Source organism: Pristis pectinata, chromosome 24 (genome assembly GCF_009764475.1).
Source record: "Pristis pectinata isolate sPriPec2 chromosome 24, sPriPec2.1.pri, whole genome shotgun sequence".
In the NCBI taxonomy this organism is placed as follows: domain Eukaryota; kingdom Metazoa; phylum Chordata; class Chondrichthyes; order Rhinopristiformes; family Pristidae; genus Pristis; species Pristis pectinata.
This window is the reverse complement of record NC_067428.1, coordinates 17,204,757-17,231,451: the sequence shown is the minus strand read 5'-3', so window position 1 is coordinate 17,231,451 and position 26,695 is coordinate 17,204,757. Positions and strand designations below refer to the sequence as shown.

General features: G+C 44.9%; 2 protein-coding genes across 5 annotated transcripts in view; both read right to left on the bottom strand.

Annotated features, from left to right (window-relative positions):
• Window positions 1-11,317, bottom strand: part of sin3b (SIN3 transcription regulator family member B) — a 33,366-nt gene extending 22,049 nt beyond the window's left edge. For 2 of the 4 annotated variants that reach the window (XM_052038126.1, XM_052038128.1), the window contains exons 1-5: window positions 11,223-11,313; window positions 3,913-4,089; window positions 2,355-2,461; window positions 1,452-1,611; window positions 836-1,147 (exon numbers count right to left, since the gene is read on the bottom strand). In XM_052038126.1, coding sequence (XP_051894086.1) covers window positions 836-1,147; window positions 1,452-1,611; window positions 2,355-2,461; window positions 3,913-4,089 — 756 coding nt within the window. In that variant the 5' untranslated portion in view covers window positions 11,223-11,313. Of the gene's footprint in view, window positions 1-835; window positions 1,148-1,451; window positions 1,612-2,354; window positions 2,474-3,912; window positions 4,090-11,222 lie in introns of all 4 variants that reach the window. The other 2 variants (XM_052038125.1, XM_052038124.1) reach the window with 2 other exon arrangements.
• A 4,750-nt stretch (window positions 11,318-16,067) lies between these two features.
• LOC127582601 (ubiquitin-conjugating enzyme E2 R2-like) lies at window positions 16,068-26,012 on the bottom strand. The gene is made up of 5 exons (XM_052038036.1): window positions 25,531-26,012; window positions 22,896-22,982; window positions 21,738-21,835; window positions 21,467-21,601; window positions 16,068-18,821 (listed from the first exon to the last, which is right to left on the bottom strand). The coding sequence occupies exons 1-5, from the start codon at window positions 25,705-25,707 to the stop codon at window positions 18,605-18,607; spliced, it is 714 nt and encodes a 237-aa protein (XP_051893996.1). The 5' UTR covers window positions 25,708-26,012; the 3' UTR covers window positions 16,068-18,604.
• Between the last annotated feature and the right edge of the window lie 683 nt (window positions 26,013-26,695).

Below are 26,695 nucleotides of genomic sequence, written 5' to 3'. Positions count from 1 at the left end.
CTCCAGCCTATAAGTTTCTTCCTCAGTGTCAAGCACACTGCCAATTCTAATACTATCTGCAAACTTCTTAATTATATTCCCTACTTTTGCCCCAGTCATTGATACATAACTCAAAAAGCATGGGAACTAATTGGTGTGTCATCCGATACCTACAGGTACATGTGAGGTGAAACAAGAATCTGATACATGGTAGTTACAAAAGGTAAGAACCTGGATCTAGTTCTGATCCTCACCTATAACTCCACAGGTTCACTTACCTCATTATTTACAGAATACCTTACAGACTGCTAATTGCGGAAAGGACAGGGTCTGCAAGAAATCCAAGGCATATGCTCAGTTTTCTGCTAAGCGAACATGAGGTTGTCCAAAACTCTGCTGCCCGTATCCCAGCTTGGCCTGTCCAATTTAAGCTGCTGGCTAACCTACAACGGTTATTATTTAAACAACAACTCATTTTAAAATTCCCAACATTCTTTTCAGATTCCACTCTGGTCTCCCCTCATCTTTGAAATGTCCTCTTCCTCCAGCCCACAACCTTCTGAAATATCCACACCTTCCTCCAAGTCTGGCCTCTTAAATATCCTTGAATTTAATTGCACCACCACTGATATCAATGCCTTCAGCCATCAAGACCTAAAGCTTTGGAATTCTCTTCCTCACCCTCCTTGCCTCTTTCCTTCTTTAAGACAGTCTCTAAATCAACCATCTGTCAGGAATTTTGTCACCTGCCCCAATATTCCCTATAGTTCAATAATTCTCGTGAACAGTGTTGGGATTTTTACATAAATACAAGTTGCTGACGAAGAATCCCTGAGTTAAGTAACTTGGTTTTTACCTGATAGGTGTGCAGAATCTCCAGAAAGGATTTGTAAACCTCGGGGCGTTCTAAGTAACGGTTTTTAATTTTATTCACATAACTAATCGCGTTGTCAAACTCCACAGGGTGCGGATCATTGGATGTTAGGTCGTCATGGTGATCCAGTAAACGTGGAGTGGCGTCCTCACGGATCAAACGGCGGTCCATGTGCTCATCCTTGTGGCCCACCAGAGCGCTCTGGGTCGGAGCAGGATCGGCACGGGCGACGGGAGCGACAGCAGCATTGGCGGGAGCGGCAGCTGCACGCTCGTATGCTGCCTCAGACAGCACCTGTGGAAGGAAGGAATTGGCAGACTAAGCTTGGGGGCCATTACAGAGTCAGACTATGCCCAAGAATATTTAGATATATGACATGGCATTTGTAGAGACTCAGCTGTGGGGGATTCCAACTTTCCAGGCAGAAGCAGTCACAAAAGATCAGCAATGAAAAAGTAAACAGCAAAACCCTTGGGTTCCTACCCCCACCTCAATTCAACTGGTTTAATTAAAAATATCTTATTAGGAAGCTGAGGCTGTGGACACAGACACACTCTCAGCTCTTCTGGGGACCATGGGCAATGACCAATGCACGCACCTGAGTCTCAGCTGGGGTGGGTCCATGCACACTCACTGCCTTGTTCTTCTGAATCTCTATTCTATATCCGGGTGGCAGGAAGGCATTGAATCCCAGAATAAGGTCAGGATGTCCCTGGAAGAGCCGGGAAACCCTGTCAATTACACCAGGCGTGTCGATGCTGCAATCCAGAATAAGAAATATTTAGTGATGGAAAACTCAGAAATGTTAAAGAACCACAAACCCCTCGCAGTAAAAAGAGCAACAGCTCCATCAGTTTTCCAAGATAATCAGCGTTATTCCCCGACACTAAATACTTGAGGTTCAACTCCTATCTATTCAATCGAACTGCAAGTCAGACTGGAAAGAGAAATAGAGCCATGGTACTGGGGAGTTAGGAGGATGATAAGAAATGACATTTTATTTGTGATATAGTAGTGTTTTGGCCTCTTAGCCCTGCTTCATAACTCAACTGGTTTCTAACTGATCATTCTCTCCTTTCCAGTCCTACCTTTCATTCTATATCTCTTGATAACCTTATTCCACAAGCAGCAGCCAGCATCACTTCTGAAAGCTCCAATTGATCCCCTGCACACACAGATTTCTGAGCGGATACAGCTCCTGATCCCACCCTCTGTGTGAAGTAGTACTTTCTCTCATCAACCTGAACCGCCCAGCTCAAATTTTCAGACAATATCTCTTGTACCAGATTCCCATAAAACCTTATTCATCATACACGTGTTATAGCACACATCATAACAGGAATTAAAAATAGAGCCAACAATGTCACTCAGCAACTTTTTCAAATCTCCTGAATTCCGAACACATCAAATGGGCGACTTGAACAATGAGCAGACGGGATAGCAGTGACACAAATTGTGCCCATCGGTTTGAGGTGGCAATGCTCTGAGGCTGCCTGCATACCTTTGAGATTTAAATTCCTTCATGATGTCAAGGAACTCATTGTAAACGGCCGGGTTGTTCCCGAACTGCATCTTAACCTGGTCCAGGTATGACAAGGCATCTTCCACCTGAAAAGCACACTAATAACGTATGAGGTTGTATTAACAGGACTATTCTGTAGAAAACAAAGCAAAACATTTGATCCTTGTACAAACCCCCTGTTAATGCCACATTTAGAAATTGCAACCCATCATAGCATGATTGAAACTGAGCTTTAAATATTGCATTGAAACACCTGGGCCCGAATACTGGAGGAATAAGCAGACATTGGGCAAGCTATTGATGATGACAGATTACTTTAACTTGGGTTACACAAGGACAGAGCTTCGTTAGATATTATAACTTCTTGTGGATCATGGATCTGCCGGAACTACAGATTTAATTCACAGAGAAGTCTGCTCTGGGAAGGAGAGACATTATTAAATTAATGATAAGACATTAAAATGAAATTTAAAGTAATAAGGGCCTGTTCAAATGTAATGTTCTTAACAAATTTCAATTGTTCAAGGAGGTCAGAAAACAACAGTGCAGAATTTCCCCTCTATTTGGCCTGGACCTTATGGTCCAGTTGCATTATCAATCTCAGGATCCCACAAGAATACATAACTGTTCAGTAATCTAGGGTGTACAGTTATGATGCTTCAGGTATCATAACCATGACTTGAAAACATAATCAGAGGTTCTTCTCCAACTAATCACAGTCACATGAAAGCTGCAGCATGCCAGAAACTTAAAAAACTCAAACACACCTCACACCTAAATATGTTCACAAATGTGTGCATACACAAACATGGTTAGGCATGCACATTCACGAATGCATGCATTCCACTTAAATATACTCCAAGTCCCTGATGTGAAATTTTCCAATTCTATGGGGACAGGGCATAGGAAATGTCATTTTCAGGGATCTTCTGACAACAGAATTGAGATCGATCACAGTCCTTATTAAACTTTTGTTATAACAGTGGTTGTAAAGCCCCTTTCAGCAAGTTATCTACTTGCACAAATTAGTACATTGGCCCTTGTGTACTTAGTGCCAGCAACGGCAGAGGGCTCACCATACCACTCACCGACTCTCCTAAGGGACATGAATACTTCAGAGAACTATTCACAATTTACAGAAACATTAATTAACAATGACAAAGGTAGATCAATGTTGATCTACAGGGCAAGGCAATCACTCAAAGCATGCCTCTCCTTCAGATGAGCTGCCCTGAACACGTGATTCCCATCTTGATCCGTACACCTGCCCAACTCCGGTCTTGATTCTCTCTCATATCTCCAGCTAAAATGAGCAAAGGGGAGTGGAGGGGAAGGACAAAGACTAACAAAAACCTCAGTGTTTCAAACGGTGAGAACATATTTTTCACACCTCCAGGTGGATACTAGATTAATTGTACTGGAACAGCTTGTTCAGAGTCATGGCTTGATTTGGAGCACAAGTCTTCAAAATGACAGCTGGAATACAACGTGTCAAAGTCATGCTGGGTATACAGCAGATTCCTCTAATCAGTCTTACCTTGAGCCTCTGGAACTGTTGTTGCTGTGCTTGTTTCTGTACTGCAAAAGTCTGAGCCTGGATCTGATGGTTTATCTGCTGAAGATGGGCCTGAATCTTCGCCATGGTCTCCCCTCCGCGCCGATGTATCTGGGACGGTGGAGGTTCCAAGTCTAAGCCTTGGGTCACCCCAGGCATCTGGTAGCAAAAGAAAATAAAATGAGCCTTTGATTCAGAGAGGGGACTAGGAGGAAAAGCATAATAGGGAGTAAAGGATAAGGTGGAGAGGAACACAGCTACTGTCCATGGAACATGAAACCACAGCCTGCATGGAAGCATCCACCCTCTTCCACCAGGAATAAAATCATTGTGTTTTAGTGGGTAATAATACTCTTTCCTCTGAGCCAGACGGCCATGTTCAATTCCTACTCCAGAGACCGGAACACACCATCTGGGTTGGCACTCCCAATGCATTTCTGAGGAGATCTGCACTGTCAGTGATGCTGCCTTTCAAATACTGGACTCCCTGGGTGATGCAAAAGTTCCGCAGCACCGTTCCGAAGAACAAGGATTTCTCCCCAGTGTGCCAGCCAGTATCTAAATAAACAACACTTTTAAAACAGGGATCCGGTCATTTTCATATTGCTGTTTTTGGGAGGTTTCTGTGCACATAGCTGGGCTATTACATAGAATAATGACAACACTTCAGAAACTACTTTTTAAACACCTTGAAACATTCTGATAAGGGTGAGAAATATCTTACATAATACCAGTCTACCTTTCCTTTCTTTCATGGATGTGGGCATTGCTAGTAATGGCAGCATTTATTGCCCGTGACTAATTGCTCAAGAAGTTGGTGGTGAACTGCCTTTATGAACCACTAAGGGTTTTGAGGTGAATGAACTCCCATATTGCTCTTAGTGGGAGTTTCAGGATTTTTACCCAGTGATGATGAAAGAAGCTGTAGCAAATTGCTGCAGTGCACTTAGTGCACTGTACACACCGTTGGAGGGAGTGAATGTTCCGGATGATGGATCAGGTGCAAATCAAATGGGCTGGTTTATCCTTGAAAGTAATGAGTATTTTCATCAGGGTTGAAGCTCCATGCATCCAGACACCTGGGAAGTACTCCATCACATAACCTACCGCCTTGTAGCTAACAGAAAGACCTGGGGAGTGAGGCGAGTCATGTGGCGCAGCATATGCAGCTTCTGACCTGCACTTGTAGCCAGTGATAATGAGGCCAGTCTCGTAAAGTTTCGATTCAAAGGTGATCACAACCATCATGCCGGGATTAATGGTGGGGGATTCAGCTATGGTCATGTCTTTGAATCCATGAGGAGGTTATTTGAACACTGTCTGTTGAATTTGCTTACTTTTTGCCACATAAGTGGTATGGCATGAATGTCACTTGCCTATTTTAGCCTAAGCCTAAATGTTGTCGGGCTCAGCTGCTTCTGGGCATATCTGCATTGTCTGCTTAAGAAACATTATGCAATCCTCAGCAAATATGTATCACAACAATCCCTGATACTGCAGCATTGACACCAAGTACACAGTCAATCAGCTGCCCTGACTCCATGTAAACTTGGCAATCAAACTTGAAATTTTCCCACTTTGTTCAGCCTAGCCAAACCACTGAGGGTGAGGGGTGGGGGTGGGGGGAGGACACGCAGGGGAGGCGTAAGACTAGCAGCTGAGGAAGAAATCACATAAAACATCTGAAATCAAGGAGAAAAACAATAAACACTCAGGTCTGCACTGAAGGAAATCAGGCCTTGAAACTGCCAGAACAATATTAGGAATTAGGAGAGCCATTCTGCTTGTAGAATGATTTACAGAGGAAGAATTCAGTCCCTCAAACCAGCTTTCCCACACCTCAGCACACCTGCTTTTGCTCCCTATCTTGTGATAAATTGACACTTCAAAATTCTATCAATAGACAGTGTTTTAGTGTTCAGCAGGTTAGACAACATCTGTGGAAAAATAGTTAATATCCCAAGTTGATGACTTTTCATCAGAAAGGTTAGATATAAACTATGTCAAGATTCAGAGAATAGAGTTGAAGAGAAAACATGAGGAAAGCAGGAATGATTATACAGCAACAGACTTAATCCATCCAGAACTCAACCTCAACATAGACGAGTACCTATCAGTACTTTACTCCAATGTAATAATGGGACATGGCCCCATCAGTACTGTAACCAAATATTAAAATGACACACTTGCACTTCTAATCAAAAGAGCCATTGCCATCTATACTGCTGACGGCAATACTGTATAGCGACAATCATGTACCACATGCATTTTACAACTCAAATTGATCTCTAGACCTCACAATTGAGGACCATTTCTTAAATTGCTGCTTATTTTTTAATCATGTGAGAACTTCTTAGTCACTTTCATACTCAAGTTTAGCAGTGTTTTTAATCTTGTTGAAGTCCTGTTCTGTTGATGGACACCTCAGTATTGGCTCAGAATCTCACCCACTTTACACTTCATCCAAATTCGGGCGGGTGGGATTTCCAAGGCTTGAGATCCTGCGTGAATTGTCCATAAACAATAGAGTCAGCATGAAATCCCAGCACCATTTTCCAGCCTCAGATCCCCCCAACTTACAGATCTCTCCTATGCCAGCCATCGATACCCCAAGTTACAACAGTTAAGATGTCAAGAGGCTTGAAAGACATTGTTCTTGTGGTAGCTGAGAATTTTTGTCATAATCCAAGGCTCCACATTTACAAGCATTCTTATATTAGTGTCAAAAGACTGGCAGACAGCTAAGATAATACTTATACTTGAAAAAGGAAGTCAATGGATTTACAGACCTTCCAGCTTAACACTGGGGGTATCACTGTAATAATGGCTGCAGTGTCCACCTACAAGATGTGCTGCCGCAATTTCCCAACACTTCTCAGACAGCACCTCCCCAAACCATTCCATTATCACACAGTCAAAATCCTTGGTTTGTCAAGATAAAAACACTGTAGAATACCCACACCACATGGGCTCCAGTGACTGAAAGACAGAAATGCTGGGAGAGCTCAGCCTGTCAAGCAGCATCTATGGAAAGAAAAATCAGTTAATGTTTTGGGTTGAAGATCCTTCATCATAACTGAGAAAGAGAGAATGCAGGTTTGTCCAAGGGGAAAACTGTGACTCCAGTGACTCAGATTGGTTCTCTACCACGTTCTCCAGGGCATTTGGGGGTGGCAATATATGGTAATCCGATTCCAAGAGAAGATAAAAATATAACAGAAAAGCATATGAAAACTGAAAACAAGACCAATATGGATTCAAAAAGGGACGGTCTTGTTTGACCAATCCCACCGAAGTCTTTCACAGAAGGCCTTCGATATTAATGACAGTTAATGTCTAAGGTCAGCATGTATCGAGTCAGGGGACATGTAGCAGAATGGATAGCAAACTTCTAAAGACAAAAAAAAGACAAGGATCAGGGTGGCTAAAGAGAGCGGAACAAGAGGAGGGAAAACAGTGTTCCAAAGAGGTCACTTCTCTGCATGATTTATAAAACCAACTAACCTTGGAAGTCAGAAGTATGATTTTAAAATATGAAGATGACACGATATTGGGAGGTATCGTTAGTTGAAATGACAACTGCGGCTAAATAGAGGAAGACATCGAAAGAGGGTTGTGCAAGATGGTACATCTTGATAAGAATCAGGAGGTTAAATACTCCTCACCTGCTCTAGATGGAGTTTGACCGAGACACTGCACAACTGAAACACAACTTCCTCCCTTTTGTATTCCAAACTGAGATTAAGTAGCTCTGGAGTAGGTGCGGTGTCAGAGGAGATGACAATGCAGTGGGGAGCACTTGCCTACTGATCTTGCAACTTGCCTACGATTGTGAATGAAGGACCACTTAGTAAATTTCCCCATTGACTTCTTGGAACTGCTGCTGCACTCTCCCATCCTTGAGATCCACTCAACCTTTTGTCCTGTTGTAGCTCACCTCCATCACTGTCCCTTTAACTGCATATCAACACATATAACCATGTTTATGCGTATATGATTAGTTTAATCTCTTCTCATCTACTTTCCAAAAGTGTGTCATTTAATTGTATACTTTGCTTCCACACGCATCCATCATTAAGGACCCTCACCACCCGGGACATGCCCTCTTCATGTTACTACCATCGGGGAGGAGGTACAGGAGCCTGAAGACCCACACTCAATGTTTCAGGAACAGCTTCTTCCATCCTCCATCAGATTTCTGAACAGTCCATGAACCCACGAACACTACCTTGTTATTCTTCTTTTGCACTATTTATTTGTTTTTGTAACTTTAGTGATTTTTGTCTTTATGTCTTGCACTGTACTGCTACCGCAAAACGACAAATTTCACGACGTATGTCAGTGATAATAAAACTGATTCTGGTTCTAATTCTGATCAAAACTACTGACAAATTAACCTCAAGTTCACTCCACAAACAAAAACTATTTGTGAAACAACCTTTTCATAAAAATTACATTTGTTTTATAGTTTGCCACTGTAGTTAGTGTCTCAGTTACAGGGTGAATTTTCTACCAGTTGTATCAGCATAAGCGTAAAATGACCAGGGATTTAAAGCAGCATCACATCAAAAACCATTTATGTGCTTGTGTTTTCCAAAATAATTTAAGCAGTTCTGATATTCATTTCACCGAGATCAGATGAAGGAACCAAACCGCCAACCCCCATCAGGTGCCAATGTGTTGCCTCAGGAAGCATCTTCAAATCCTGCTCTCTCTCACAGCCAAAGGCTGCTCGTTTTTAAAACTCTCTGCATATTGAAAATGTTTAATTTACCAAGAAAAAAATGAGTTTACACAAATTGAACTAACAAATGGTCCAGCATTATTTTTCTATAACATTAAGGATTATAAATTAGGAGAAATTGTCACGTTTAGTAACAATACTTTTGGTGATAAACTCATTTTCAGCTACATTAATAAAACTGTATTGGCAGGCACAGTAGTGTAGTGGTTTACATAACACTATTACAGCGCCAGCGACCCGGGTTCAATTCCGGCCACTGTCTGTAAGGAGTTTGTACGGTCTCCCCATGACTGCGTGGGTTTCCTCTGGGTGCTCCAGTTTCCTCCCTCCCGCATTCCAAAGACGTACAAGTTAGGAAGCTGTGGGCACGCTATGTTGGCGCTGGAAGCGTGGCAACACTTGCGGGCTGCCCCCAGAACATTCGATGCAAAGGTGCATTTCACTGTGTAATTCGATGTACATGTGACTAACAAAGAAATCTTATATCTTATAAAATACATTAAGGAATATGAGTTAATTTAAAAACAAATTCTGTCTAACTGTGCTGGTATGTTGAAGACTTTGTGGCTGTAGTTCTCAGAAGAAACTGTTACCCATCCAGCACAATTTCAAGATGGTGCCCATAGCAGAAACTGCACCCCACCATTTCTAAACTAAATGGATTCAGATCACTGCAGATGACTCACTGAACGATAAGGAGTTCCTATCTCCAGGGAGATAAGGAACATAAGCTTTTATCCACTTAAAGCTCCAGTCACAAAGTCACAGGACAGATGTTCATGGCAGAAAGGAGAAAAGGGATATAAAAATAAATTTTAAATGTCAACATGGAGACACAAGAGTGACTACAGATGCTGGAAACCTGCAGTAACACACACAAGATGCTGGAGGAACTCAGCAGGTCAGGCAGCATCTGTGGAGCGAATTGAACAGTCGATGTTTCGGGCCAAGACCCCTCATCAAGACTCCATGGTCCTGATGAAGGGTCTCGGCCCGAAACGTTGATTGTTCATTTCCCTCCATAGATACTGCCTGACCTGCTGAATTCCTCCAGCATCTTCTGTGTTTTGCTATTAAATGTCAATGTTGCATTTATTCACCCCAAGGCCAAGGAATCAAAAAATCCAGTACTACACTGAAACTGTTAATGCCCGTAATAATGTGCTTAATTTATTCTTTCACTGCTCTGAGGAAAACAACTCAGCACTGGGTTCAGACAGTAAGTCACCACTTAGTTAGCACCAAGCAGAATACCTAAATGTAAATTTTCAAGACCCCACCACAAAGCTGGCTCCAAGCAATCTGTAACAGTCAACAGAAGGACTTTGGATCGGATGAAATGGCATCCTCCCATACAGTGCGTCTCATACAGACACCACCATTCATTTCATTCTCATCAACTGGTGAGTTGGACATCAAAATTAGATCTAATACACAAAACATTCAAGATCAAACTGCAAGAAGTTCTTTTAATCCAGTTCAGTAACTGTGAAACTTTGAGATAGGGAACAAGAAAAGAAATCGACTGCACAGATTCCACATCAGCTTTCCTGGCCGGGTAACCATCTAAAATCAATGACGGGCTGCATAAATGACAGCAGCTCACATTGCATGCTGTTCTTGCTTTAGTCAGCATGTGCTACACAGAATACCATTCTCAGAACCCAGAAATTTGTTAACAGATTCAATTAAGAGAATTAGTAAATATTGAAATCAAGGCAGAACCTAGATGTTTAAGCACAAAGCAAAGAGGAGAAAACGGCTGAAGTGACGTGGAGAGAGACTGGGACCAGCCGAATGGGAGCGAAGAGAGACTGGGGATGGTGGGGTGGTGGTGGGGGTGGCGGGAAGAGAGACTGAAGCCAGCGGGGTGGGGAAAAAAGGGACTGGGGGTGCTCGGGGGGGGGGGTTAGAGAGGCGGGGGTGGGGCCGGTGGGGTAGAGAAAAGAGACTGGGGTGCGGGGAGGGGAAAGAGATGGGGGGGGGAGGGAGACCGGGGCCAGCGAGGTGGGAGGTGGGGAAAAGAGACTGGGGGTGTGGGGTGTGAGTGGGGGAAGAGAGACTGGGGCTGGCGGGATGGGGGTGGGGGAAGAGAGACTGGGGCTGGCGGGATGGGGGTGGGGGAAGAGAGACGGGGGAGTGGGGGAAGAGAGAATGGGGCCGGTGGGGGTGGGGAAGACAGACTGGGGCCAGTGGCGTGGGAAGGGGGGGGAGAGAGACTGGGGCCGGCGGGGGTGGTGGTGGAAGGGGGGCCGGGGGAGGGGAGAACAGAAGCGGAGGGGTGAAGAGACTGGGATTTGGGGTGGGAGAGACTGGAGGGGTTGGAGAGAATGCGGGTGAGAGGTGAAGGGGTGGGAGAGACGGAGGGGGGGGGGGGAGAGATTGGGGCCGACGGGAGTTTGACGGCGAATGGAGGGGGCGGGAAGCGGTAATGCTGGGGGGAGGGGGGGTGGTGCTAGTTTCCCGCGCCGAGCCAGGCCTGAAGTGCACGCTGAGCCGCCGCCCTGTCCACCACCCCAACCCTCCCGGCCGGAGGCCCCGCTCTCACCCGCCGCTCCGGCCCGGGACCCGCGCTCCGTCTCTCGGTTCCGGCTCCTCGGCCCCGGCGGCGCCCCGCTTCCGGTACGGCGATCTAACCCTTCCGCGAGCTTGGTGTCCCACCGGCCAATCGGAACAGAGGACCAGCCAGTGCCTTCCCGACAAGGTTCGGACGGCGGCTCGGGTCACCGCCAACGGTTCCAGTCGGGGGGTGACCGGAGGCCGTAGCCGGGGGCGGGGGGGTGGGGATGGTGTGACTGGAGCTCCCTCCGCACTGACTCCCCTCTGCTGCATCTCGGATCCCACCAATGGATGGAAAACACAGCAAGTTTAAGAAATAGGAGCAGGAATCGGCCGTACAACCCCCGAGCCTGTTGCACTGTTCAGTAAGGTCATGGTTGGTCCTTTACCTCAAGAACACGTCCCACCCGACCCCCAAATTCCTCCAATTCCCTCGGCATCCAATGAGCCCTCTGGGGTGGAGATAGCTGGAGATTAACAACCTTCTGAGTAAAGAAGTTTCTCCTCAATTGGATAACCCCAATGGATAACCCCAGTTGTAGCTTTATCTCCGGAAAAAATGTGATCGATAAATGCCTTTGGAGTATCATAAATCTGACAGGCGGCATCCAGGTGACGTGTTATGGACGTACAGAGAAGATCCCTGCATTTCTTATTAGATATCCTCATCCTACACTTGTAACCACATAAAAGGACCATTTATCGCATCTGGGCTATGCCAGCTCCCGCTGAAGTGTGCCATTTGTCCTATTCCCACTCCTCATTTTCCATTACCCCTGCCACTTATTCTCTCACACACCCATCAATTGCCCTTTGATTCTTTTTTTTCAATTAATCTACACTAAAAGGAAAATTCGCAGAAGCCAATTTATCTACCAACACGTCTTTGGAACATCTTTTATTGCACAGGCTTGTTGATCCAATGAATGTGATGGAGACCCGAGTTTCTGGGGTAGATCTCAACTCCTCTTGTCAAGGATAGAATAAAAGCAGAAAGAATGGTATGTTTTCCAGCTGCTGTCAGTGACCCTGAAATTTTAATATATTGTTATAATTAATAACAATGTAATGATACAATGTGCGTGAATGAATTGTTTTACAACCTTATCAACTTTAGAGAGCATTAGTGAGCGCTCCAACCTTTCCTAGCTCTTAAACTTGTATTTAAGGTAAAGTATAGGTTAATTTTTCCCTACAGGGCAATAAGGACAATGACACATGACCCCTAATGCACCCCATATAACGCATTTAATATCAGGACAACAAAGATTACTCACAGTTTTAGATGATTTAAATGAAAATAATAGCCTTAAATTCATTCTAAATCAATCAACCCAGACAATATTTGTCATTAGCTAGGATTAGGGAATCAGCTAAGACTCTTGCACTGTTACCCTTTAAGTTTTAAGACAAAATTACGCAACGTTTGGCTGTTACAGGCAAGGCCAGCATTTATTGCCGAACCATAATTGCCAATGAGATGATGAGCCACCTTGAACTGCTGCAGTCCTGTGCTATCGAGCAGAGAATTCCAGTATTATCTAAAGGACCCATGATACATTTCCACATGAGGTTAGTGTGCAACTTGGAGTGGAACATGCAGATGGTGGTTTTCCTTTGTGCCCAGAACCCCTGTTGTTATTGGTGGAAGAAGCCATGAAATTGGGATGCATTGTAGGAGCAGCCTAGGCGAGTAACTGCAGTACATTTTGTGGATGATCGCCACTGCGATGTCTCTGCCATTAGTGGTGCATTCAAACGAGGAGGTCGAAAGTGTTCCAACACACTCCTGAGTTATGCTTTCTAGATCCTGGTAAGGCTTTGGGACGACAGTTGGAGAGTCACTCACCCAGGATTTCTCACCTCTGACCTATAATCACAATATTTATATTGACTCTGGTCAGTGGTGACTGTCAGAATATTGATGGGGACCCAGTTTGTAATGGTTTAGAATGTCAAGGACAAGTGGTTAGATTTATTAGAGATGGTCATTGCCACTTTTGTGCTACTTACCTGCCTATAGCTGAACATCGTCTAGGTTTTGCTGCATGCAGGCATGGACTGGTTCACTTACTGGGAAATTGCAAATAAAATTGAACATTGTGCAATCAGTGAACATCCCCACTTCTGATCTTTAGATGGAAAGAAACTGTAGATGGTTGGGCTTGGACACTGCCTTGAACTCCTGAATGACTGACCTCCAATAACCACAACCATCTTCCTTGATGCAAGATACAACTCCAGCTATTGGAAATGTTTTCCACTTGATTCCCGATTCTTTCCATTTTGCTAGGATTCCTTGATGCCACACTTGATCAAAAAACATCAAGGGCAGTCACTTACCTCTATAATTCAGATCTTCAGTCCACATTTGGACAACGGCTGTAGGAAGGTTTGGAACCAAGTGGTCCAGGCACAAGTACCACTTGATACCACTGTAAATAACATCTTCCATCACGTTGCTGCAACCCAGCTTGGGCATTAGTCAACCAGGTAGGATTTGTCCTGCTTTTTATGAACAGGAGTGGAGCAAGTGAAAATATTGGTTCAGGATAGATCCTGATGCCTGTCATAATCAAAAATACTCACTCAGTAGGCTCAGATTCAGAGATACTGGAGACCAGTCCCTTGGAATCTAAACATTTGAGAGTCAACATCCTCAATTATAATCACAGTTCCATTCTCTGCTCTTTCCCATAGTCTTCAGAATTATTGCCAATCCTTTATGAGGGACTCTGATTCTGTTACTACCATCCCTCCAGGCAGCACTTACCAGATCATAATTACTCTGGTGTATTAAAACTTTTTCTTAACAGTCATCATGTACCTTTTGGCAAAATTGTGTGTCCCCTGGACCTTGAACCATCTGTCAATGGGAACAGTTTCTATCCACCTTCTGAAAACCTGCCATGATCTTGAACACCCCACCAAAACTCCTCTCAAACTTTTGCTCCAAGGGGAACCATGCCAGCTTCTTCAGACTTGACTCAAAATCCATCATACTACCACCAAATAATTTTTCCCCCTTCTCAATTTAGTTGTATTCTCACAAATCCTCTGCATAGTTCACAAGCCAGTGGAAGTCAGTGACTGTGGAATCCAGAATACTGCATGGGCCAGTATTCCTAATTCAGAGTTGTTGGCTATGGGAAAGAGAGCCTATTCTGATGACGACCACAAATTATGAATGTTATCTCTGCATTCCTCTCCTTCCCACCAAACCCCCCCCCCCCCAGGCATAATGAACAGTACGAAGTTCATTCCTGTTACTTCAGAAATTTGCCAAGTTCCAGTTACACTGACACCGGGGCCGGGGGGGGGGGGGGGGGGCAGTGGAAGCAAGTGTCCTGGAATACCAACCCATGAGACAGGTGCTCAGACACAGAACAGCAAGGGTAAGATGACAGCTGCTGGGTTGTGGGGGGTTGGAAAGAGAAAGTGGCCCCAAGCTTTCTGGCACACGTGCCTATCTCAGAGCTGAGGCCCACTCAAGTGGACTTGCCAAGGCTGCTAAGTCATTCTCAATCACCTAAATTCCAGCTACAGCTATCAGTTGCACAGCAACCATCAGTGGAATGGGACTCTCACCATCACAATGCAACAGGTTCTCCCAAATAGTCATCATCCTCCCAGCCACCTCAGGTTCCAGTCTCCACCCTTAGGGAAGCTACAACGGCTTCTTTCCACATGGATTTCAAATGAGACTCAATGGCATATCAAGGCTCACTCTACTCTCACACAAACGTACAAGATCCCACTACACTGTTGACAATACCCTGGGGCTAATGTTTATCCCTTAACCTACATCAAAAGCTGCCACACTTTCAGTGAAACATTTGTGGAAGCAGATGAAGGTCTTCCTCCCGTCAGGGAAAATCATGGCTTCCCTTAGTCCACACCCCTGCACGCATTAATCCTTGGTCATCAAGCATCTCAAAAGGTTTAAAATGAATCAATGGCTTTTTGCAGAAGAGACTTCCAAGTTTCTATCATCATGTCTGTGGTGGAGTTACTACATAAGAAAATAAACAATTTGCTTTGAAGGGCTACCAGACATTATTGAGGCATTAAAGTCACCATAAAAATACATTTTTTTTAAAAAAAGCTCCAAAGGTCTAACTTTACTCAGTATTCTTTTGATTTCCCAACAAGCAGAATTACAGAAACTATCAATTCCCCTTTATAACAGTTCAAATTTTCCAACAAGCTTCTAAATTCCAGTGAATCCAACTCAATTCTTGTACAATAATCTTATAACTATTGAGTCCAAATACCATCCTGATAAATTCATGGTGTGCAAGTTCCAGGATCAGAATATCCTTTTGCTGCTGAGAACCACTGACTGTGGTCCAACCAGAACTGTAGCTGTGGCATCACCTCTAATCCCTTTGTACTTCAGTTTTGTAAATTCATTCTATTAGCATTTACATATTTTAATGGTCAATGTACATAATGAACAATCACTTGTGACCCCAATGCTTTTGAGCCTTTGGAAGGGACTCTTTAGATCCACAGGAGTTATTCTAACACTAATGCAAACCGAAATACATTTACTACAAATTCTCTCAGTCTTTTTAATATTTTTTAAATTAATGCTACTACTGTTTCTGGGTCCTTGGAAGGCAAATTGGCCTCCGGTGTTTGTACAACTGTTGGTGATGTGGTGCTGGTGAAAAGTGCAGTGGAAATGTATCCACTCCCTCTGGATAACTGAAGTTGGGTTATAGGGTTAAATCCATAACCCTCTGTAGGTGACAGAATGGGGGCAGACTCCATCCAATACCACTTTCAAATTGGAGAGAGGTTAGAAACAGCTTCATAGCGACACAAACACTCACCGTGTCCTGAAAAGTTCTTTATTAGATTTAGAAACAAGGAAATAAAAAGACTTAAAACCAAACTCTGGATCACTTCCGGCTCCTGCCAGTGAACACAGATGAAGCAACTGTGACCCATGCTCTTGGTAACAGGAGTTCTGTCGGCTCCAGAGACTCTGCAGGTTGAGGGCAGGGAGTGCGTGCACACGCACGTGATGATCAGCAGCATTGGCATCTGCAAGCAAAAGGGAGACCACACAATAGGTCCCCTCCCACCACCCACCTGGTGCAGTTACCATGACCAGAGGTTACAAGCAAGACAATCCCAGAGAGCAAGGGTTTGCTGAAGATCCGAGTGTGTCAGGTATCAGTGAATGACAACAACCTTAAAACTCCATAGAGTAAACCAACCTTCTCTGCACAACTGTGTGCAGGGTGACATTTTGAAAGTTCTATCAAACTTACACAGTCAGCCCGGCTGCAGCCACACTAGTCATCGGACATATGGGGTACGGCAAGGACCACCTATGCTCTACCCCCGTGTAATTCTCCTTGCCTGTGGTACGCCACACTCAGCAGCATCTAGCCAGACAACAGAATACTGACCGGGAGGAGGTTATGGTACTGAGAACTGCGGAATCAGGATGTGGAACTTGCACACAAGGAGGGGCTAAGCACCAGCTGTTCCATGTTAGGCAGGTTAGGACTGAAAGCCTCCACACTCAGCATAGAGTTAACCATACTTCTCTCTTTTCCTACAATCATTCCTCTCAGCACTCTGCCCACCTTGGACGTCAGCAGCATTTCAGGGAACCTGACCACTTCACCTTCAAGAGCACAGAGTTTGGGCCCACAGCCCCACTGAGCAAGACCAATGAACCATAATTAGAAATGAATTTGGGTACAGATGCCCTCTTCTCCAGGGCACAGCTGGTACACCATGGTTGTGGTAATTCTGTGAACAAACAAGTGTTGCCCATACCCAAGAGGTGAAATCACAGCCCAGCCCAACCTCATGCTTGCAAGCTCCGTCAATAAGGAATGAGGCTTCAATTCTATCACATACGTTAGGAATTTTTTTTTAAATTTCCCACCCAACCTCCAAGCCCTGGACAACAAAGTTTATGCACCAATCTTTAACTGGAGAGCAAGTGCATCTGTAACAATACATAAGATTTCCTTAACCATCCAGGAGTAATGGTGAGCTGGGAGAATCACTTGTACGCGCATTAAGGCATAAGACGACCCTCGGCACCCCTAAAGTTTTCTGACTGTTTTACTAGTTGAGGGAGAACTGAGAGACAGTACAGCAGGGACATTTTCATCTCATTCCTCCCTTCATGTCACCACTTTAGACCAGAAATCCACCACAGGCTGAACAGCACAAATAGAAATTTGATGGCACAGGAGGTAGACAGTTGGCCTGCATCCTGTAGACCGAAGAAAGAGCTGCTTGCCCTAATCCCACCTTCTGGCACTTGGGCTGTAACCCTGCAGGTCAAGAACATGTTCAAGTACAGTCTGAGCATGATGTTGGGTGGGGGCATAAACTGATTCAAGTCAATTTCAAACAGTTTCTGCAAAAGGTAAATTGCAAAAAAAAACAAATGTAAACGCTTTCACATCCAGGACCCGCGATGGAAAGGCATTCCCACACCAGCAACCAGTGAAGTGGGGACAGCACCCACATGCAGACTGTCAATATCGACCCTAGCTTTCAAATTACCAAAGCAATGGGTCTGAGTGGGGAGGGCAGAGAGCAAACAGGACCAGAAGGCAAGGGCAGAATGAGCAAATGAAATTGAGCTTAACAATTCTTTCAGACCTATCTCTGATGGATGAATATTCCAACTGAGGGGAAGAGAACTGGTGGGAAGGGTAGAAAAGTAGTCTCGCTACTCCCCATCCCACTCCTCAGGAGAGGTCGTCAGAGGTAAACTAGCTTACCCAGGCACTAAGAAACACCAAGCAATCCAGCTGGGCTGTCTGCTCGACAGTTTCACAAGCAGTGTTATGGACACGTCAAGGTTGGAGGACTAGGATATGGAGTTGAGATCCATACTCCACTACTACTGGGGCCATTTCCACTCTGTCCCCACCACCTCAAAACATACATGGGTAAGAAAGGGCTTGGCTATTAGCTAGAAAGTATCACCAGAGACAATCTTTATCAGCATATTACATGGAGCAATGCCATACCACCCCATAAATGTTTCACCATCAGACTTTTCAAAAAAAAAAATGACACAGCTTCAGAAACAAAGACAAGAATACAAGCGCCCTCCCCCACACACATCCCCCCCCGGCCACAGGCTCACAGCAGGAAAAGAGTTTGTTCTGGAAGAGCAGCGTTGATGCGACTCAGGGCCCAAATACATTTACTGGGGGAGGGTTGGGCGAGCGTCGCAGCGTGGGTATCAGGATCGGGTTCAGTCCCAGAGCCAGGGCAGCCACTGGCTCTGGGAGGAGGGTTGGGGGAGGTGGGTAGGGAGAGGCAGGAGGAAGGGAGAGGGTTGGGGTCAGGGGTCGGCCGGTCGCCCCCTCCCGCCGTTGGTCATGATTCCTCATTTCCTGAGTCGTCATCATCGTCAAAGAAATCACCATCCCCATCTTCCTCGTCATCCATGTCATCGTCATACAGATCATCATACAGCAAGTCCGAGCTGTTGTCATGTGGCGGAGCTTTCGTCTTGACACAGTACTCTGCCAGGGTGGTTGGCACCTTCACACCATCCTTGTCTGCCTCTGCCTTGGTGGCCAAGACCTGTTTTCTGCAAAAGATAAAAAAATCCATTTCCCCATTCAGAAACAGCACAGATCAGTGGAGCCTCAACCCAGCTCAAACCTCAACATAGGATTTACAAATTAAGAAGCCATTCAGCCCAATGCTCCATGGCACAGAAGCCCTCCTCCCACCATTACCTGCTCCATCACTGTGATATTTTGCTCCTTTCTCCACATGTCTTTACCCAATTTCCTGATAGATGGGTCTTTGCCTCAATCACTCTCTATGGCAGCAAGCTCAGCAGTCTCCCCATTTATGAGATTCCCTGATTGAGGTGGACGTGTGGGTTTCTGTCTCTTAATCTGCTCCAGTCTGCCTTGCCTACTCAGTGATCCCAGGACACCAACCAGAAGATCAATACAGGTCTCTTGTTTAGCACCAACTCGCACACACCATCCCATTTCATGACCACCCATAGAGCTACACATTTCTGAATAGATTTTGACTCATTACACTACAGAGACCATTTGAACGAGTGCCGGCACTGTTGCACAGAGCAATCTAGTCAGGTCCATTATCCACTGAGGCCTGCAAGCTTACTTTCCTCAAAATGCCAATCCAATATCCTTTTGAAATCAATGAACATCTCCACTTCCCTCATAAGCAGTGAGTTCCAGGTCATTTTCTCTCACTGAATACAAATTCCTTCCTCAGCATAACATCTCTGCTCTAGTTACAAAGCCCAAGATACTATATGTCGTCTTCAAAGATCTGTGCACATTAAACCAGAGGTTCCTCTGACTTGTACGCTCTTTAGGGTAATGCCATTAAATCTATATTGGCTCTCTCAAGCCTTCTGCAACTTTTCCATGTTAAATTTCATCTGCAATTGTCTGCCAATTCTGCTAACCTACATCCTGTCGCAATCACTTAGCTTCGGATTCAGTTTGCTAAACCTCCCAAGTTTAGCATCAGCAAATTGTGAGCCGTTATGTGATATTCCCAAATACAAATAGTTTGTTTTAGACAAAAGGATCTCACACCCTCAGAGAACACCATTATTTTTTCAGGCTTGAGGATGGCTGACAATCATTTACCATTACTCATTGTTTTATGTCTGTAAGCCAATATATATTTGACACCAACCCACCTATTCCACAGGCTCATCTGTCAAATGCTTTGCTAAAATCCATGCAGACGATATCCATGGCATTCCCTTTATCATTTGTCCGTTATTTAATTAGAAGCTTCAGTTGGGTCAGTCAAATAATCTGCCCTTTGCAAATCTGTCCTGGCTCTCACTAATAAACTCTAGCCTCTCAATGAAATTAGCTTCTCTTCTCACTATGGACCACTGATGTCAGGTTGTCTGGCTTGTGGTTACTAGGAATGTTCTTACAACCTTTCCTCAATCAAGAGAATTACATTTGTCGCTTTCTGATCTGCTGGTACCCTGCACATATATAGGGAAGATTTAGGGATATGCCTTTCTGCTGTTTTCATTCCTGCTCCCCTCAGCAACCTGGGATGTATGGCTCCAAACCATGCAACTTAGCCATTTTAAGCACAGGCAGGTGCACTAGAAAGTTTGTCCGTCAGTTTTTGCCATATTCATTACCTCCATTATTCCCACTTCTACTGGGACAGTACAACTAATAATCTGCTATCTGATTTTGTTTTAGCCATCCCAATGGTTCAGTGTCTGGATTATCGAGGCCCCATTCCCAAGCTCCCTTTAAGCTCACCCGACTCACTAGAAAGTTTATTGCCACAGTATGCAAAACAAAAAAAGGCAAATTGAAAGTTAATTTTAAAATTTTTTAATTTCTTAAATGTACATTGGTGCATCAATAGCAGTAATATCAATGGAACAGAAAAATCACCCAGTCGAGCACCCAGGTCCCAGTTTATTGTTTACCATACCTTGTCAGCAACATCCTACACGAGTTACAAGCCCCTTATGCCTGCTCTGCCATTTGATGAACACAGCCGATCTGATTGCGACCTATCTTCAGCTATCCTTAGCCCTCCACCCCACGTCCCTCTTGCTACTTCCTTCATAAACACTGATACAAGGTACTCATGCTCACCCTGCACCTCTAGGCATACATTACCCTTTATCCTCATCCCCCTACCACTCAATACCCAATTATTTGAAAAAGCATGCAAAAAAATACTTGGGGTCCTTTTTTGTTAATTGCCTATTTTTTGTCATATTCTCTCCTTGCCAGCAACATTTTGCTCTTCAGTTCTCTCATCTGATATTTACAACATCACTCTCCTTTTTATTCCCCATCTTCCTCAACATCCAAGGGGTCCTAGGCTCTGGTTCACCCACCCTTCCCTTATGGAACATAACAAGTCTGTGTTGTTTCTCTCTCCTCCATTTTCTCCAGGTTAGATCCCCTCTCATCCCATGAAAGTTAGCCCACTTTCATTTTACAAGTTTTACTTCAGACTGTTCCTTGCTTTCTCCTCCCCCACACCAAATACTGGTCTAAACTTCACGATACCATGATCACTCTCACCCAACTATTCTCTTGCAAACAGTTAATCTATTTCATTCCTAACCACCAAATTCAACAATGCTTCTTTTAAGTTGCATCAACAACATGCTGGTGAAGGAAGTTCTCCCAAATAATTCAAGAAATCCTTTCTCTTTTTAGTCCAATACTTAAAGTACACACTCACCTAATAATCTCTGCATATTCTCTATCCTTTCCTTTGCTGTCTCGCCATTTCCGGAACATCACTGAAGCATCCACGTTAGCAGGAGAAAAGGTGTTCGGCTCATTCAAAAGGGAGATGACACTGAGGAGAATTGTCCTGTATCAGTAAACCAGGAATGCAGTTACAGACAGGCAGAGATATGTACACCAGAACACATGCAAGAACACAAAATAGAGGAGCAGGCAAACAACACAGCTTGAAAATAACCTCTGTGCTACCCAGAAGTCTATACCTGACATTCTGTGTGGGATTCCATCTCTCAGAGGGCAGTTCTCCACTCTGGGGGTCATCAACGGGTGGATGCAGAATTGAAATGCACACATCGCCATTCTGTTGGAAAAAGGAGTGTGTGAAATTAACCCCTTAAATAGTTGATCTCAAACCCAACCATAATGGATGTCCCCCTCCACTCCAAGCACCATTTGATGCAATACTGAAACCCAATCCTCTCACAATCAAAGCAGGAGTCTCCACTACCCAAACCCTCCCAAATCAGTTCAAGCCTCTGCATTTATTTTCTACATTGCACCCTAAGGGTCAAAGCACACACCCTGCACTCCCAGGAAGGCCATGATTTTACCCTGCCCTGTGAACATATCCTCACAACCTGAAAAACGCAAGGTTGGACCCTAGGATGTACACCAAGGTCTCAATGTACATGTCCAAAGATCCCTGAAGGCAGCAGCACAGGTAGACAAGGTGGTTAAGATGGCAAAAGGGGATACTTGCCTTCATTAGCTGGGGTACAGATTACAAGAGCAGGAAGGTTATGGCACAATTATATGAATTTTGGTTAAGCCACAGCCTGAATACTCTTCAGTTTGGTTAGAGGGGATGTAGAAAAAATTCATCATGATGTTGCTTGAAATGGAGCATTTCAGCTACAAAAAAAAGACAAGCTGGGTTTGTTTCATTTGAAGCAGAGAAGGCTGAAGAGTGACCTGAACCAGGAATGCAAAATTCAGATGGAAACTCTTTCCCTTAATATAGGTGTCCACAACCAGAGGTCATTGTTTTAAGGAAAGAGGTAGGGGATTTATAGAGGGTTTGAAGAAAAAAAAAATTTCATCACCTAGATATTGAAATCTGGATATACTCCTTGTTGGAGTGGTAGAGGCAGGTACGCTCAACATTTAAGTATTTAAATGAGCACCTGAAATGCCAATGGTATGACTACAGGTGAAGTGTGGGAAATGTGATTAGTGTAGATAGGTACTTGATGGCTGGCACGAACAGTGGACCAAAGGGCCTGTTTCTGTGCTGCATAACCTCGACTCTGTCCTCAGCCTCAAGTTCTCCTCTCCAGGGTCTACCTGCTCCATCCCCGGCCAGCTCCATACCAGTGCACGATTTGTGTACACATCTCGTCATCTGTTCCCCCCAATCTTACCTCGTAGATATTCGGATGCCACATCTTTGTGAGGAAACGGAACGATGGCGGAGAGTAAGGATAATCCATGGGGAACATCAGCTGAGCCTGGCAGGGAGGAAGCAAGCAGTCAAGGGGCTGAGAGCAGAAGTCTCACATTCAACCCTCAACCAAGTCACTTACCTGACCACCCCCAAAGCACCCTTATCTGAATGGTTCACATTTGCTGCCAAGGCTCACACACGATGACACAACTGAAGAACATCACTGCCCAAAATGGTAGAAGCACATTACTGTTGTATGGACAGCACTGAGGGAACATGGTACCAGAAACCATCAGGCTGAGCTGTCAAACTAAAGAGCAGCAAGACATTGCATTCCAGTGTTCCAGACCAACTCACTTGCAGGCGAGTTGATCAATACGACACTGATGTTTCGGTGAATGACTAAATGCAAATTGGCTGAACCCAAATAGTATGAATCCAGGGTGTGGAATCCACTGAACTTCCCCCCAAACCACCCCTCCCCCCCATGCCAGCTGCCTATAACTCAATTGAGAAGAGCAATCTACATCCTCCCTTTGCAAATATTCACTTACTTCCAGCCAAGACACTAGGATCTACAGGATGATGGCAACTGTGAACACACTGGTCTCTGCATTACACTTCCACCTCTCTGAAAGAAGGATGGATGTTAATTGTTTCCCTGAACACTGCAAGTATTCCTCACTGGTTCCACATGTGGTAGGGCATCACCAGCCTGCAGCTCAGCAATCTACCCATGGCCCATTCCATATTTCATTGTGCAAAGTTTCCTGATGCCTCCAGCACAGACACTTCAGTAATCCTACAAGGGTTATGGTGATGAACTTTCAGCCAGTGGGGGATACCACACTAAACATTCAGCTAGCCAAGACAACAAAAACTTGCAATGATATCCTACTTGGCTGAATATGCAGTCAATATAACATTGAAATTGACCCCAAATCAGTGAATCCCAATGCTACTAAACATCACCCCATCCTTGCATCCATTCAGATGCTGTATCAGAATGAGGTCAGTAACAGATCAGCTCTCTGATCATCTCCCTTCTCCATCCACCCACCATCCCCCCAAACATGGTCTCTGGTCCTGCAATCCTTGTCACTTGAAATTGACAAGGCAATGAATAGAATGAAGCCTGGCTTGAAGAGACTGTCCAAAACAAGGAACTCTTAAGACCCAAGAGCAAGTCCTCCTTAGCTTCACCAGCCTCAAAAGGGGACGGTGGTTCCAAACAGATCACAACAGAATGTGGACAATGTGGCCACTTAAAGTACGAGTAGCAAATCTATTCCTCCTCCAATAATGATAACCAGGATCAAACAATGGACCATATCACCACATCCTGCCCTTGATACAAACACAATGGAGATATCTGAAATAAACTCCTTTTTCCAAAAGGACACACAATGGCTTACTAACCTCAATTTATGAATGTTGCTCAGCAAGAAGAGTAATGAAACATCCCAGGATTTCCACAGCTGTATTATCAATTAGAACTTGACACCAAGCTACTCAATGAAAGATCAGATCAGATGACCAAAGACTTGTCAATGTCAAAGACAAAGTTTAAGCCACAATTGCCAATGGGTAGCGATATTAAAATCAAGGACATTCAAAACCAAAATCATAGAGGTGACAAAGATGAGAGCCATTTAGTGCAAAGCAAAAGAGTCCAGAACTGCAAAAAGAAAAAGGCATAAAAATGTCAACAGATGATCATCCTGCCACTGTCAATGACTCCAATAGACTCGGAAGCAATTCATTTCAGACTGCTTCCAATCTTGATGGTTAATTGCTAATCTATCCATAAGCCATTTCACACACAAAAGCCCCAGAGCACAAATGTGAGCATGTCTCTCACCATCACAATAAACTGAGCTGGAATGATGGCCAGTGGTTGACAGTGAGCAGTTCACATTGATTGTGAACAGGGAGCTGTTCCCCCAGACCAGTACTCCAAACCACAAGATGACTGAATAGTATCCACATCAGGTTTCAGACTATCTACACTCTCAACCCCTCTCTCCTCAATTATTTGCCGTCTGCTGGATCCACTCTTTCAACTTCCAGCATCTGCAGTCTCTTATGTCCACTTAAACCCTCTTTTCCACATTTATGGGGCATTGAGGAAAATTATTCTTGTAACCACCTGGTGACTAAGCAAGAGCAGCCATAGAATGAACAGACCCCCCTCCCCCCACGTAAACAAGAATCCATCACGGACCACAACTACTCGAGCAGAACTCCCGTTGATACCCAACCCCCTACTCACTCCCATGCAAGGACCTGCTGTTCATGGGGGGGGGGGGAAAGAAAGAGGGGACATTCTTGACTTCCTTCCGAGGGTGGCAAGGGGCTGCACTTCGACCCAATCACTCCCACAGTCTCCACCCAGTCCATTGGGATGAGATCAGAACTAACCTACCTGGACAGTATCCCAGCCCTACAAACTGGGTAGTCGCTGTTTATAAACAGGGACAAAGAAGCTTTCCACCCCCGGGCTCTTCCCTCTCTCCTCATCGCCCCAAATCCCCATTTCACCCCGCCACCGGCTTCCTGCAGTTCATAGTTCCCCAATCTGAGTCCCAGTCTTCTTGCGACCGCGGCCTTACTTTGAAGTAGCCACCCTCGTAGTGCGTGTTGGGCGGCCCGAAGATCGCCACCTCCCAATTGTACAGGTCAGATTCATCAACCAGGGTAATGCGGAAACCCTCGACAGGCTCCTCCTGCAGGCTCTTCAGCTCCAACATTAGCGCCTTCTGGGAGCTGCTGGTCTGCTGGTGAGCCATGACCGCCCGGGGCCCGGCGCCGCCGGGGAGGGGGGAAACGCGAGGCCGCGGCCACTGAGAAGAGACAGGCCGCAGGGCCGGATCCGGGTATGGAGAGCGTCGGTATGGGGAGCCGCTTTGGCGCCGCTATAGAGTCGCTGGGAGGCCGCGGGACAGGCCCTTCAGCCCCGACGTCGAGTGGCTGGAGGCCGCAATTAAGGCCCTTTCAGCCCCGCTGTGGAGTCGCGCTGAGGCCGCTGTCCGGCCGCTGCCTGGGTACAATGCCCCGTGACCTGCGACGGCCAATCGGCACGCAGCAACGAAGTAGCAAATCATAATATGTCCAATCAGAGACCACCACCGCGCAGAGCCAATCAGTGGGCAGAATAACAACTGTATCAAATCAGAAGGGCCACTTGCCCAATCAGACTGCGGACAGCAAAGCGACCAATCATATAGCCATTTGTGTCCTAGCGAATCGGATAGCGGCAGCCAATAACTATCAGCGTCTGAAGTGACTGTTCCTGAAAGCGTGTGATTTATTCTGGGATATGTAGTTTCCCTCTGGACGGTGAGAAATGGAAATGGAAATGGAAATTACTAAAGGGTGCTGGAATCCTGAAATGAGGATTGAAAATACTAGAACTGCTCGATTTAGGCAGTAATAATTGGGCAGAGAAACAGGGTAAATGTTTCAGATCAATGATCTTTTGTCAAAACTGTAGGAAATGCCCAGAGGCCAATCAAGCCATTTGACTGTATCGGTTTTTTGAAAGAACCCTGCAATCAGTTCTACTTCCGTACAATGTTCCATTAGTCTTGCTAAACTTGTAAATTGGAAACAGTTCAAGCATTAACATTGAGGGCCAACTACTTCCCTTTCCACAGATGTTGAGTGATCTGCTGAGTATTTCCAGCATCTTCTGTTTTTGTTTCAGATTTACAGCGTTTGTAGGATTTTTTGTTCCATTTGCTTTTAAAACATTAATCCAGCAAAGGCAGATAATAT

Excerpts from the sequence above, each read along its gene's own strand:
- LOC127582601 (XM_052038036.1), bottom strand. The coding sequence starts at position 25,707 with ATGGCTCACCAGCAGACCAGCAGCTCCCAGAAGGCGCTAATGTTGGAG. Across the intron at positions 21,836-22,895 it reads GGCATCCGAATATCTACGAG|AATGGCGATGTGTGCATTTC; the intron begins GTAAGATTGGGG and ends TTTTTCCAACAG. Across the intron at positions 18,822-21,466 it reads GAATATGCAGAGATTATTAG|AAAACAGGTCTTGGCCACCA; the intron begins GTGAGTGTGTAC and ends TATCTTTTGCAG.